General features: G+C 48.7%; 1 protein-coding gene across 4 annotated transcripts in view; it reads right to left on the bottom strand.

Moving 5' to 3' along the window:
• Window positions 1-11,599, bottom strand: part of SGSM2 (small G protein signaling modulator 2) — a 147,193-nt gene extending 135,594 nt beyond the window's left edge. For all 4 annotated transcript variants that reach the window (XM_077836577.1, XM_077836573.1, XM_077836575.1 and 1 more), the window contains exon 1: window positions 11,479-11,599. In XM_077836577.1, coding sequence (XP_077692703.1) covers window positions 11,479-11,535 — 57 coding nt within the window. In that variant the 5' untranslated portion in view covers window positions 11,536-11,599. The remainder of the gene's footprint in view (window positions 1-11,478) is intronic.
• Between the last annotated feature and the right edge of the window lie 2,700 nt (window positions 11,600-14,299).

Genomic DNA, 14,299 nt, shown 5'->3' with positions numbered 1-14,299 from the left:
CTCTGTTCCCCCTCTCACCCTCTGTCGGTCCATGTAGACTATGAAATCTTCAGGGGAAAGGCTGCCTCTTACTCGGTGTACGTTCAGTGCCAATGCTCTGGTTGCAGCCTCTACACAGAGTGTGATTAATGATTATATCCACAAAGAACATTATTTAGGTTGCAAAGTTGAGCATTCCAAAGCTAGAAAACACCAGATTTAAGGCTGTCTTTGCAACCTTAATTCTGACCCCTAGTGCGCCCATTCTGTGACCGAATGAAGCAGGGTTCCTTTGGAAAAAATTAGTATATGATAATATAATTAACGGCTGGACCACAATGCATATGCATAAGGGGGCAGAATTAAAGCTATATTGAAGGTTGTCTCCCCCTCCAAATTTCATGAAAGATTCATCCCGTTTACTGACCAGTTTTAGCCAAAATTCTCTCAAGGAATGCAGTCAGAGAGTAGACATGGTGATTTGTCTGAGTTTCTCTCTCAGCAAAACCTAAATGGAATTTCTTGGGACAAAGAAAAGGCACTTCTCTAGCCAAAGGCTTCTCCTGCGCTGAATTTCATAGGCTGCAAACAATGGAGGTGTTAGAGCTCTTAAAAAAAATATTGCAAGATTCTTTTATAATGGTAAGTGTTTGGCAACCCACCTACCAGAGTCACTATCAGCTTCCCCTATAATAATATAAACTTAAGTGGATTAAAAACAAAGCTTTTTAAAAAAAACCCAAAAAACAGGAAAACTATGGGTGGAACTTTCAAAGGCACTTAGACGATTTAGGAGCAAAAGTCTCACTGAAAGTTACGTAGGTGCCTTTGAAAGTCCCACCCTAACTCTTAAAATCCTACATGATATCTACCTTCAACACTTCCATTTGGCTTGGACCATAAAAATGAACTAGTCAGTTTCACTTTCAGAGTCTCATGCACTAGGCAGATATTACAATGTTTGGGTTAAGACAAACAGATAGGTCACTGATTTGTTTAGTAGACAAAAGTGATTTATATAAACTCATACACTCAGATACAGGTATGAACAAAACCTAGTATTTTGCCTTAAACTTCCTGGCTCTCTCTCTTTAAACTCAAAATCTGGACCATGTGCCAGCTTTCCACTTGCCCTGGACTGTAGTCATCACTTTCAATGCAACGTCAACGGCCAACCTACAGCGCTCATCATACGGCAGCGTCATCTGGAAATACACTGGGTCGTTTCGTGACATGAAAGTTAAAGCCATGGGCTCCATGCTGGTTTTCACTTGCCATCCTTTGAGCTTCTTTCCTCACCTAGTCACTCCCAGCCAAACCACACCACGTAAGCAAGCTTGCTCTGCGTGAGATGCGGTATGGAGGAGGCAAAGCACACCGGCTATTATATAAAAATAGGAATAATGATACTGATCCACTTTGTAAACCGCCTTGAGATCTCCTGACAGGATGCACTGTACAAGAGCTAGGTGCCACTACTTTGTGAATCCCAGACAAAGAGCGTGTCGGTGTATTGCCTGGGGGAGAGCAGGACATTAGTGATTTCGAGGCTGGCTCACTCAGTCTGCTGCGTGCAACTTTACTCTCCTGTAATGTTCCTCAGCTGCTCAAGTCACGTGAACAAGGCTCTGAGAAAAGCAACAGGCCCCATGTCTCCAGACATCTGGGCGGTAAGCAAAGGAGGACGGCGTGGGCCCAAAACAGCCTGCGCCCAGCAACTGCTCTGAATTAAAACAAAAAGATTCTGGTTCAAATGTAGCCAGCAATTCAGTCCCAGCATGAAGTCGGAGAATCATAGAAATGTAGGGCTGGAAGGGGGTCACCCAATCCAGCCCCCCTGCACTGAGGCAGGACCACGTAAATCCAGACTGTCTCTGAGGGGTGATGGTCTAACCTGTTCTTAAAAACCTTCAGTGACGGGGATTCCAGAATCTCCTTGGAAGCCTGTTCCAGTCCTTACCTATTTTTAGCCCATTCATACATGAGGCCAGATAAAAATCTGCCCCGATTAGGTGAGAAGCTGCAGCAGCCTTTTCAAGGCAGCTTCCAGCTCTTGCTTTCATCTAAAGGTCTGTAACGTCCCTTCTGAGCCACGTTCACGACATCCTATTAAAGCCAGCGGTAGCATCTTCAAATCAGCAGCCGGCTGCAGGCAAGCTTGGAAGAGGGGATCCAGACAATGTGCACCCCCATTAGCAGAAATGCTGGGAGCCCCTTGTCTCCTGCGGTGCTCAACAGGGTCCCAATTCCCACTGTGAGCAGGGAGGAGATCGATCACCGGGCTGACGATCCCTTCGATTTCTCCCAGAAAACCCTTCACAAAGAGCTTGATACACCTGTACTTAATTCCCTCTGGGATCAGGGTGATCCGACTCCAGGTCAGAGCTTTGGATGTTTTTCTCCCTTGACTCCAACGCGTCTTGCAGATACTTGCCCACAATTATATTTTGTGCAGACATGGGCATTACATCAGAGGCATTCAAAAGGGCCTTCAAGAAGGTGGGCAAGTATTGGAATGAACTGGTTAATATGTACCACCACTGGCCTCTAGTGGATGAAATCAGAATTGCTCAACTGTGCAATAGGCCTTATACCGCTAACGGTGAACAGGGATTCTCTTTTATCTCAAGTGGAAGAAGTCTATGATTCAGGAGCAGGAGGATACTGCTAATAGCAAAATGGAGATTTTTCTTCAACTCTAGTAGTAGGGTTTTTGTTTTGTTTTTAAGGATCCAAGTTCATTCCTTGCTGTCACAGTGGTATCCCAATTAAATACGCAGTAAAGCATAGTAGCACACCAAGTTCCTCGCTGATCACAAATAGAGAAACTGAGGGGCAGAGAGAGAGAGAGAGAGAGAGAGATTTTAAGTGACATGCCCAAGGACAAACTGTAAGAGAACCCAGATCTCATCTTGCAGATCCCTGCTCTAAACACTAGCCCACACTGCCTTCCGTTCACGTTTGCTCCCAGTATCTCTAGTACCGATAAGACATGTTGCGGGAAGCAACGCATTTAGATTTTCCATATAATTTTAATATAGTCCATCATAAACCAACAGTGAAAACTTGACTACGATGCTATATCTCTGAGCGCTAAAGCCAAGAAAGCAACAAAGCATTTCAACATTCTCCAGAAAACAAAACAAGACGCCAGACACCTGCAGCTGTTTCCAAAAGCAACATTACAAGACTAAATACAAACCAAAGCTGGGGCCAGCGTATCAGCAACAGAAGCGAATCCAAGCAGGAAAGCAGCCCTCACCTCATGGGTACGGTGGATAAATGTGTTTATCCCTAGGCATGGACGACATGACCTTCAGTGTGATCAAAGAGAAACTCAATCAACAGCATCAGTCGCGTGGGGGGAAATAAGACATTTACAACATAGAGATACGTGCGGGCTGGAACGTCATCGGACAAACAGGTTTAAAAAAAAGTTTTAATGTCTACAGCACTTCCAAAAAGATATAGCAGCAGACTGAACCTCACTACGAATAATACTGTTGTATAGGGCTTTTCATCAGTAGATCTCAAAGCACTTTACAGAGAAGGTCAGTCTAATTAGCCCCGTTTTACAGATGGAGAAACTGAGGTGAAATCACTCACCTAAGGTCACTCAGCAGGCCAGTTACAGAGGTGGGAATAGGAGCCAAGTCTCCGGTGTCCCAGGAGTCCTGAATGCCTAAAATTACCTTATCTACTAGGCCACAAGGCCTCCTAAGTGGCTACATGGCTATTCCTCTTCCAGGATGGATAAAAATCAATCAAAAAAAAATCTGATTTTTTTTATTTAAATAGGATTTTTTTAATAAAATGCCTTTTGAGGAAAAAGCCTATCTAAAGATAATTTTAATTAAGATACATTATAGCTCAAAGATATCTCATCATGGAATAGGGATTATAAATTCTAATTCTGTAGTATGAGATAGTATATTCATGTAATGTTTAAGAAAAGTTTTGTAAATGAGTTTCAACAGTTCATGGATTAGGGACCCCATTTTATGGGGTTCCGCAGGCTTTTGTATAGATTATTTAGGCTAATCTTTCTATCTACCCCATGGGACTCACACTTAGTCTAGAAGATACCACCAGAGATGCTTAGTTTTGCAGTTCTCAAACTGTAGATTTGTGTCTCCAGAGATAACATGCTTGTTAACAGCAAAAATATTTTTAAATAAAAAAATAAATAAATATATAGAGGTGAGAAATAACAGACGTCAACTCTATTGTCCCTCTGCAGATTTGTGTACACAAAGTCAATCCCTTACCTCTCTCTAAAAGTGCAAAGTTTCAAAAAGTTCAATGAATAGAAGATTGCGGGGGGCGGAATAGATCTGGACAAGGAGAAGTCTGGAGATAAATGTGGGGAGCGAGGGACATATGCTTGTTTTGTTAAAATATTATATGTTTTCTGTTAAAGAAAAAAATCCAGAATACATAATGTTGTTGTTTTAGTTAAATAAAACAATGTAAATGTCTGTCTGGTGATGTTCTCCTCCTAATACAACATGGCAAGAAAATCGTCCAAATATTAATGATCATCCTGTTGGAGTGGAGATAGTTCACCTCCCAAAAACTTCATAAATATCTGCTTCAATTACCTTTGGTAAATGAAATAACCAAACAATCATTCATTCATTTTCCGATATAGCTGTAAAACTAATCTGAAAAGTTTTCAAAATAAATCACTGTTTAAAAATGTATAGTGTGTACCTTCTAAAAATGAAACCTACATCTCTGAGTTGTGAAGAATATGTATTAAGGTTATAACCACCAACAAAAATGCGCTTTTATGTAGAAAACGATTTAAATCACTAGTCAGGAAGACTCGATTTAATCACGATGATCAAATAATCATTTTGATTTAAATCAAATCTACCCTGTCCTTTTCCCTCTCCTACTGCCCCCAAAGTTTGATCCAATGAAGATGACAGCATGTTCTGAGCAACACAGCATCATATACTGTAATTTCAGGGGAAGATTGAGGCTCAGAGACATTTGGGCTAGTGGATACAGCACTGGGCTGGGAATCACGATATCTGGGCTCTGGCACTGTTGTGGCTCCTTGCTCAAATTACATCCAGTTTTGTGCCTTGGTTTCACCATCTGTAAAATGGGGATAATAAATACTTACCCTTCTTTATAAGGAACTTAGAGATCTCTAGATAAGAAGGCTATATAATCAGAGCTAAGCATTACTGTTAGAATGATGTTGGGCTTTTCCCCATCCTGAGTATGCAGTGAACCCAATATCATCCCAGCAGAACACCTGTACATTAAAGATGGGCTTCAGTAAAGAGATTCAGGTCTGGGTTTCAAACAACCCAACATTTGTGGCTGTTCAGAAGTGGGGATTTGTCTGGCCTCGTCTAATGGCAGGGCCCCACCTGCATGTTACAAACCAACCCTGGGGTTTGGATTCCTGCCATGAATCTGTGCCCTTCTACTCTGCCACCTGACCTCCCCCGCTTTTCACTCCCTTCCGTCGGCCTTTCCCCCACGTCCATGTAACAGCTGAACAGCTACCGTTTGTGAAGCTACAGACTGCCGGGATATTTACCATGCCACTGGCACCAAAGCAAATTGCCAGGCGGGGTATCCAGTCTGCGCGAAGAGAGTTCTGCACTGAGGAGCCAAGCTCTGGGTCTTTTGCAAATACAAATCAACACAAACAACAACGTATAAAGCGCCCCACTGCAGCACTCGCTACTGCGGCTCCTGTCCCATGGGGCTGGGCCCCACTCCCCGCTCTGCAGATCGCGAGCAAGGGTCGCAGCACCACTTGCTCAGATCCGGCCTCCCCCTCGCGCCCCGCAGCCCATCATCATGACAGAGGGGAAGCCAGGCCAAACCTGGGTGGTGCTGTGACCCTGTGCACCAGGCTGCAATGGGTGGGGCAGATGCCACCACTGCAGGATGAAGGCAGGGCTGGCTTGCTCTGCCACTCACTCCCCCAGCACCTCCCACCCCCTCCAGGGCAGGAACTGATCCTCGACTCCCCCCCTCCCGGGATAAAAAGAAACAAAACGAAATTCCCCAAAAAATAAAATGAAAAGTTATACAAAATAAAAAGGCATTTCATGGGGCTCTACTCAGGAGCAGGCCAGGCTGCAGGCATTATTTGCGGGGGGAGGGGGACACACATTATACTGCACCTGAACCCCCAGAAGAACGTCCAGGAGCAATAATAGGTGGCACTTAGACCAGTAATACCTGGCACTTCCAAAGCACCTTACATAACCTGATGCTAAGTGCGCCTGGAAGGCCAATGCTATCATCCCTCTTTAGCCCAGGGGGGTTAAGTGACTTCCCCAAGGACACGGAGGGAGGATGCGTCTGAGCTGACAGCAGAACTCAGGCATTCCTGGTTCCCAGTCCTGCACTCTCTCCCCCAGAACATCCACGTTCTAAGATTGGTTTAGTACAAAGAAGGCAAAAGCATCCGACATGCGTCATGCACAGGAGAGGAGAATGGAAATCAGCACAAAAGCCCGGCTGAGGGAAACAGGCAGAGAAGCCAGGTACAGGGCAAGATACGGGTGCGGCCCAACGACGCGCAACCGGTTGCCCAAGACCAGTCATGCTCATAGTTTTCTTAGTGCCTTATTCACTATCACTATCACTTATTCACTAGCTGAGCTGATAGGTCCTTTCCATCTCTAACGTATAACTGGCAGGAACGGTCATATCCCAAATGTCCTTATTAATTATGCATAGAAGAGTCTGGGCATCTGTCCAGCTCAGCACGACAGGGCTTCCTGGACCCAACACAAGTTAGACATGCCACAAACAGGCTGTGTCTTAAGACACCGGTTTTATTAATACAGTTCAGAGGAAGAGCAACTGTCTGTTGTACAACAACGGGCGAAATTAGCACCACGGGAGGACGGGTTTGTCAGGGAAAAGAAAAAGCACGAAGCAGGAACCTTGCAACTCCAGCCCCACTAAGATTCTTAGTTACAACAAGCAAGCTGACTTCGGCTCAGCCACGGCTTCATCACTGAGCCTTGTTCAACGCCCAATTCTGTCTCCGTATCAATAGAGCCATTTTTCTGGGCTGTCAAGTCAAGATACTGCTGAAATCTCTCTTATCTCTGCTGCTGTCAAGATCAAAACCGCAGTCAGATGACTTTAATTGGTTGAAGAGACTATAAGAGTTTTGAAAGGGATATAAAACCTCATGCTTCAGGGCTTAATACAATCTCTTACTAATGTGGGTCAGGAGGAAATCTTCCCTGTGGGCAGGCTAACCCCTAATTGCCTCCTGCAGGGTGTCTTGCAACTTCCTCTGAAACAACTGGTACAGGCCTCTGCTAGAGACTGGATACTGGATTAACAGGACCTTGGGTGTGATCCAGTCTGCTAGTCCCTAAATTCTTATAGATATTTTAATTTAGCTAGTGAAAATATTGATAAATGCAGAGGATGACTAATCACGTGCTAGATTGTTGCCTTTGATAATGGAATATTGTCTATTCCCCACCATTTCATGTGGATGCAATTCTGATTCATGCTGGGTTAACTACCCCACCACAGAATACAGGGCTAATTAACCCCTGGGTCCCCATATTCCAAAACTGGCCTTTTTTAGCCTCTCCCTAAACAAACCCCTCCCCTCGTGGTCATGCTTTGGACCCAATCCTTGCACAACCGCTGAAAGAGCAGGGAACTGTGGGTGCCCGAAGAATGCAGGATCAAGCCTTCTTAATTTAATTTAAGCAAGAGCGGATCACAGCCGTACAAATGTTTAGGCAAACTACCACATAACGATAAGAAGCATCATTACGAGATGTGAATGTCCAAAAACATTGTTCCTAAACACAGGAAAAAAAAAACCTACGTGATGTTTTTGTAATACCACAAAGGAGTGGAGAGATTTATAAAAGCTTTATCTATGCAAAAGAGTGAGTTACGGCCAGATTCGTAGTTTCATAGAGCTTAAGGGCAAACGGGGCCATTAGATCACTCGTCTGACCTCCTGTATATCACAGACCATTCAATTGCACCCAGATACCCCTACGTGAGGCCCAGTAACTTGAGTTAGACTAAACTGTGACACAGGCACAGAACAGGAGAGACTGAGGTGCCACCAAGGCCTCTGCAACAGCAGGGGATTGATTAGATGAGATACGCCCATATGATCTCAGCAAGCGATCCATACCCCATGCTGCAGAGGAAGGCAACCCCCTCCCATGCCTTATTCCCCCCTCCTCCTCCACACACACACGGTCACAGCCAATCTGACCTGTAAGAAAAATCCCTTCCTGATCCCAGATCTGGTGATCAGTTGGACCCTGGCCCCATGAAGACACAGCAGACAAGCATTTAAGAAAGAGGAAGGTGAAAAAGACCAGAACAGATCAGGCCAATTGTGCGTTGGGGAAAAAATTTCCTTCCTGACCCTTGCAGGCATCTACCTGAAGCATGAGATTTGATTTGAATATAGTCACTATTTTAAAGCAGAGTTATGAGCACATTGAGGGCAATGCAGAGCTTCCTGTTTTCACCCTGGCCCATGAAGGAAGGGAACGAACAGGGGGACTCTCAGACTCCAAGACCAGAACAGACCACACAACCATCCAGTCAGAGCTCCTGTACACACAGGCTGCAGAATCTCCCACAGAAGCTGGATTAAAACCCACGTTCTAAGAAGATAGCTCATCTCATTTTAAAGACTTCAAGTGATGGAGAGTTCACCACCTCCCCTGCTAAACTGGTCCAATGTTTAGCTACCCTCGCTGCTCAGAAATTAAGTCTTATTTCAAGGTTGAATTTGTCTCAACTTCATCTTCCAGCCACTGGACCCCAAAATGACCCCTTTACGAAATACACTAGAAACTTTATTATTGCTACTGATTTTACATAGAAGGGGCTCGGACACTGCAGCAGTATAAAACCAATAGATTAGATTAGATGCGATGCAACTCTCCAAAATTTCCTTTCTTGAAGTGGAGGGGCAGCTCGGTAAAGAACTGCAGCCGCACTTTGGCCCCACTAATGCCACCTTTCGGAACACAATTATGAAATGAACTTCAGTAATTTGGCTGGGCAGATCTGATAGATTCTTGGATTGCTTATTTTGCTAAGTCACAAAGGCAACTGTAACAGAAAGGGTTAAACAATTGCAGCTGAACAAAGCCTCTGTTTCCCATTCATTGCCTCCTGGAGGGAAATTACATTTTAATTCAATCTGGCCAGAGTTTTATTTTATTTACTCTAGGCAAACTCTTAACTCTATCAGCCTTATTGGCAAATAGATTAAACAAATTCATCACATCAGAAGCGTGATTTTTTGTTGCAATATTAAACCTGTCACTTAAGAGACCAAAAATCCAGCAGCGACTCCTGATTTTTCACTGGCAACAAAAGCCGGAGCGTTTGGCCAAAGCATTTACTTAGATTGTAAAACCTTTGGGGCAGGGACCATCTTTTTGTTCTGTGTTTGCACAGTGCCTAGATCAACAGGGCCCTGGGCCTATGAGTCCTGAAATAGAAAGAATAAATAGAACTCGCCCCGTGCTATTTCTCACAAACAGGATCCTGGATCATGTTCTTGACCTCAGATAGCGACGTTTTACGCTCGCTAAGGCCTGGTCTACATTAGGAAATGAGACTGGCATAACTACGTCGCTCAGGGGTGTGAAAAATCCACACCTCCGAGCAGCGTAGTGAAGTCAACCTAAGTTCCCATGGAGACCGCACCAGGCTGACAGAAGAATTCTGCCATTGATGGAGCTACCGTCTGTGGGGAGGTGGACTACCTACGCTCCCGCTGGCGTAGTTAGTGTCTACACTGAAGTGCTACCACGTTTTAAGTGTAGACAAGCCCTAACGTCCCAATCCTGCAAACTCTTAAATCCATAGGAAACTTCATTCATGGGTGTGCGCTCTTCAAGACAACCGGACAACTCCCATGATTAATGCTAGGCATCTGTCAGGAGCGGCAATTCAGACATTTCTTGGGGGTTAGCGGTGAGAGCAAATTCCAGTCCCTGCTACCAGCAGGGACACTGTTCTCATCCCCGCTCAGTCCCCCAGCTAGGGAGTCTCCCCTCTCTTTTACCCGCACAGTGTCGGTGGACTCCCAGGAGCTCCTGTACAGGAACAGACCCCTGCCCTCATGCGCCAGGTTGCAACATGGGCTAGCCACCCTTCCGTCTGTATAGTGGGTCAGCCAGGACAAATTTCAGCAGCACTTTGGCCATGCAGCCAGTCGCACTGATTTCGTGTGTGACCCCTGCCTAAAGGGATCCTGTACTCAATCAGCCCAGCCGCTGCTAGCGCGGTCCGAGGCCACGGCTTGCCCCCCGACTCCCCCGCTTACGGACCCTTAAGTGCAATAACCTTGTGGGGGGTAGGGGGTGTTCGCCCCGCCAGCGCCTCCCAATTGGCATGGGTGTCGTTATTTGCAGGATTGGAGCCTCGGGACATCATTCTCAGGCCTGAGCTTGCTCCGCGACTGATTCCAGCGAGAGCCTGACCAGGGGCTCGTCTCGGCTGATCACCCTGGTGCAGACGCCGAGCATCTGCGGCTCTGTGGACGTCAATCGGCATTACCGGGGCTGCACTTTCGATCTAACCCACAGCAAGTGGCACAAGAGGAGGAACGACAGACGCGCCCCGCGCACGACTGCCCCCGGCAGAGCTCCTGGGCCCGGCTGCCCGCTAGATGTGCCCGAACTCCATCGTATCCAGCACCGATTAAACCACCCCCAGCGTGAGCCAGTCCCTGCCCCGAAGAGCCTACACGGGGCCAGGTCAAGACGCTGCCGTAAGGATCCGGAAGCGGCACCCTTCTGGGCATGTCTCCATCTTTCTTTTATGAATGAGCCGGTCTCTGATCCCCCATTACTGTGGGAGTGTCACCGGAGGCAAGGTGGGGGTAGGGGAGGAGTTTTTCCCCTTCCCGCTGAGCCTGGGCTGCCCCCTGAGCTAACCGGGCACGTCTCCCCCAACCCTGCTCTCTCCCCTCTTAGTGCCCAGGCTCACCCCCCACCCTAGTTTAAGAAGCTGCTGGGAGGGGGGGGGGGGGAAGCCCCTTGATGCTCATTCCACTGACCCTCCCCAGGGCAGACAGGCGCTGGGTGCGGGTGTTGCACCGCTTCCTCCCCCAGCCACTGCGGGAAGAGCCTGGGGGGTTCACTGATCCCCCAAAGGCGCTGGGGTGGGGGGTGTGTCTGGGCTCGGCCACAGCCCCCTTGTGGCACCGGTGTGTCCTTGGCGCCAGACCCCCGGTGCACCGATTTCTCCCCCGGCCAGCACAGACCTCCGTCCCCCCCCCCACGGGGGGCTGGCACTAAGGGGGGGGGGCGCTGCCGCACCCCGGGACTGCAAACGGGGCACCCCCCTGATCCGCAGACTGGGGGGGGGCAGCTTTCACTGCTCCCCGTTATGCCCCCTGCTCCGCCAGGGCCCGGGGCAGGGAACCTGGACCCCCCCCCGGCCGAACCCCGCAGCCCCCCCCCCCCCAAGGCCGGGGACGCCCCCCCGGGCTCTCACCTCCTTCTTGACGTTCCACAGCAATTTCTCCTTCGCCGCGTCCCCCGAGCCGCTCATGGCTGGGGCCGGGGCTGCCGCCGGGGGCTCCGCCGGCCCCGGGGGCTCAGCGCGCTGCGGACGGGGCGGGGGCCCGGCCCCGGGGGCCCAGCCACGCACCCTCCAGCCCAGCAGAGCCACGCCGCTGCCCGGCCGGCTGCCGCCGCCGCTGCCGCCGCACTGGGCGCCTCTCCGCAGCCATCTTCCCAGCCTCCGGCCTGACGTCAGAGTCCTGGCCCGGCCCCCGCCCCCGGGAGGGATTATTTGGCAACAATACAGTGTGATACCGGTTTACACCTGCACACGCCCGGAGCCGGCAGCACCCTGGCAGGCGCGATCCGCCCCCCTCCCCCCGCTGGGGATGAGCCCCCCCCGCAGCTGGGAAGGGTCAGCAGCAAGGGGGAAGCGCCCCCCCTTCCCCCCCGGGGAACTAGCGCTGCTCGCCCCTGCCCGCCGGGAAGGGGAAACAAAGCGGCGGGGTTTGGGAGGCGGAGACCATCAGAGCTAAAGGCACCTTCAAGCCGGGGAAGCTGGTTGCACCTGGGGGGGCGGGATGGGGGGGGCGTCAAGCGGGAATAAAACCCGGGGGGGGGGGGGGCTCCTGCGCCGCGGCGAATGAAACCCACCAAGCCCCCCAGAGGAGGCTGCGCGGCGCGCTTCCGAAACAAGGGCTGCCCCTGCAAGACACCGGCACTGGTGCACGGTCACGTTGCATGCAAATTGGGGGGGAGGAGACGGGAAAATTATTTTATGTTTAAACCCCTTCCGTGTAACAAACGCAAAACCCCAGGAACGGCACCCGCCCGCGGCCTTGCTCAGCCCAGGGCAGCGGAGCAGACTCCCCCCCCCCCCCCCCCGGCTCCAGAAATCTGATTTCCTGCTGATTTAGTCACTCTAGAAGGCGGCCATAAAACGACACGCAGCTTCCCCCCCCCCTGAAACGCCAAATCCCTGAGGCCCTCGGCCCTACAATCTGGCCCCGCCCCCCGGCAGCTAGCGACCCAACGTTCCCCTGTCGAACTCTGAGTTAGGGAGCGTTCCATGGTAACTACAGCAACGAAGGGTGCGGCGGCTTCGAATCCCTGCGCGAAATGTACAAGCCGGGTCTGTACATTCTGTACTAAGGGTATCGCCCCCCTGCCCCTCGCTCTAGTTCGCGTGAGGCGTTGGAGACGGGAGGCAGAGGATTTGTTCTCTCTGAACAGCTGCTTTCTCTGCTCGATCTGCCAGTAACCGCAGACCCCGAAGTCCGTGGTGGGCAATCCCATTGCAAAAATAAAATCAAATCAAGGCCCTTGAGTTAAATTAGCAGATTTACCAACTCCCACTCAACGCCCAGCAGGATGTTCTATACCCGCGACCCAATTCATACAAACGGCTTTCTGCTCTCAACAGAAAGTTAGACCTGTTGGTCCTCTCACGTTTTGCTCTCGCCCCTACCGTGGCCAGAAACGGTAGCCTCACCCCACCTCCTCCTTGTAAAATTGCCAAGGAAACTGGCGCCACCTGTTTGCAATAAACGCTCGGCCCAGCTTCAAACAAAGCGTGCTAACAGGGCCTTTGCAGCTCAGCTGAGGCTTTTTGAAAGAGTCAAAATAAGTAGCAAGTATCTGTACCTAGAAGCTTCTGGTCTCCCCTCACGTTTCTTACACTTCCATCCTTTGCCAAAAAGCTATTGCTAACTTATTGCCTGAAATGAGCTGTACTCATTCCAAACAAAGCAAGTGAGCAAACCTGGACCTGAGGACAGGCTATGACTTAGAAAAATTCAAAGAAGCTTAAATATTCACCATATGTTACAGGAGCAGGGGGTTTTTTTGTTTGTTTGTTTTTTAAAAGGGCAGTGCAGTAGGGTAAAAAAACCAATATGTACCTGTCTTGCTAACACTTTAGATTTAATTGAAATTTAAAAGAAATTACATTTGTAAAGACTTTATCATGTTTTAATGTCATCTTGGCCACTACAAAGGACTAGTCAGTTTCACTTTGATTCACAGTCAATTTCACTTTCAGATCCTGGTAGAACAACAACATTTTGATCACAAAACTGCAGGGAATATTTATTTTTAAGTGACGTCATTTTTTTTTTAAAAAAATGGAAATATTTCTACTGAACTTGGGTTTTAGAAAAGCTTGCTTTTCCAAAGCTGAAATTAGGAATCTGTGGGGCAGGACCATCTCTGAAAATGTACAGTGCCTAGCGCAATGGGGCCAAATCTGTTGGGGGCTCTAGGTGTTACTGGAATGTGCATAATATATCATGCCTACTTAGATCCTCACTGGAGACAACTGACCACACTATACAATATTCAGGAGAATGGAAGAGTCTTCACGTTGGGAGCAACTTGATCTGGACTGCATAGAGGAGCAGAGCGCGTGACAGATGGAAACCCTATTAGCAGAGGCGGAAGAGGAAAAAAATAGCAGCTTCCCAATCTGTGTGGCAAATTACACAACTCTATGGAAGCTTGATGACAACAAAATAGATGCAGAGGAGTAACACACATCCCCCAATCACGAGGAACCACTGCCCCACCCAACAAGTGGGCCACAGGAGCAGGTAATGGAGGGAGAGCATGAATTCTTATGGTGCTTCATGCCATCATGCTCTTGAGTTTTATAATGTCCAAGGCCGCCTCATAAAGCCGGGGTAGAAGCTGCCAAATCATGAATAAGCAAGTTCTCCATGAGGACTATGGGAACCAATGGTAGTTTGTGGCCGAGGTTGGAACCGATGACGCAGTAGCAATAGGAGGAGTCTGACATTGTAGCAAACCCAGACTGC

Source organism: Eretmochelys imbricata, chromosome 17 (assembly GCF_965152235.1).
Source record: "Eretmochelys imbricata isolate rEreImb1 chromosome 17, rEreImb1.hap1, whole genome shotgun sequence".
Taxonomy (NCBI): Eukaryota; Metazoa; Chordata; order Testudines; family Cheloniidae; genus Eretmochelys; species Eretmochelys imbricata.
The sequence above is the reverse complement of the archived record's forward strand: the minus strand, read 5'-3'. Positions and strand labels throughout refer to the sequence as shown.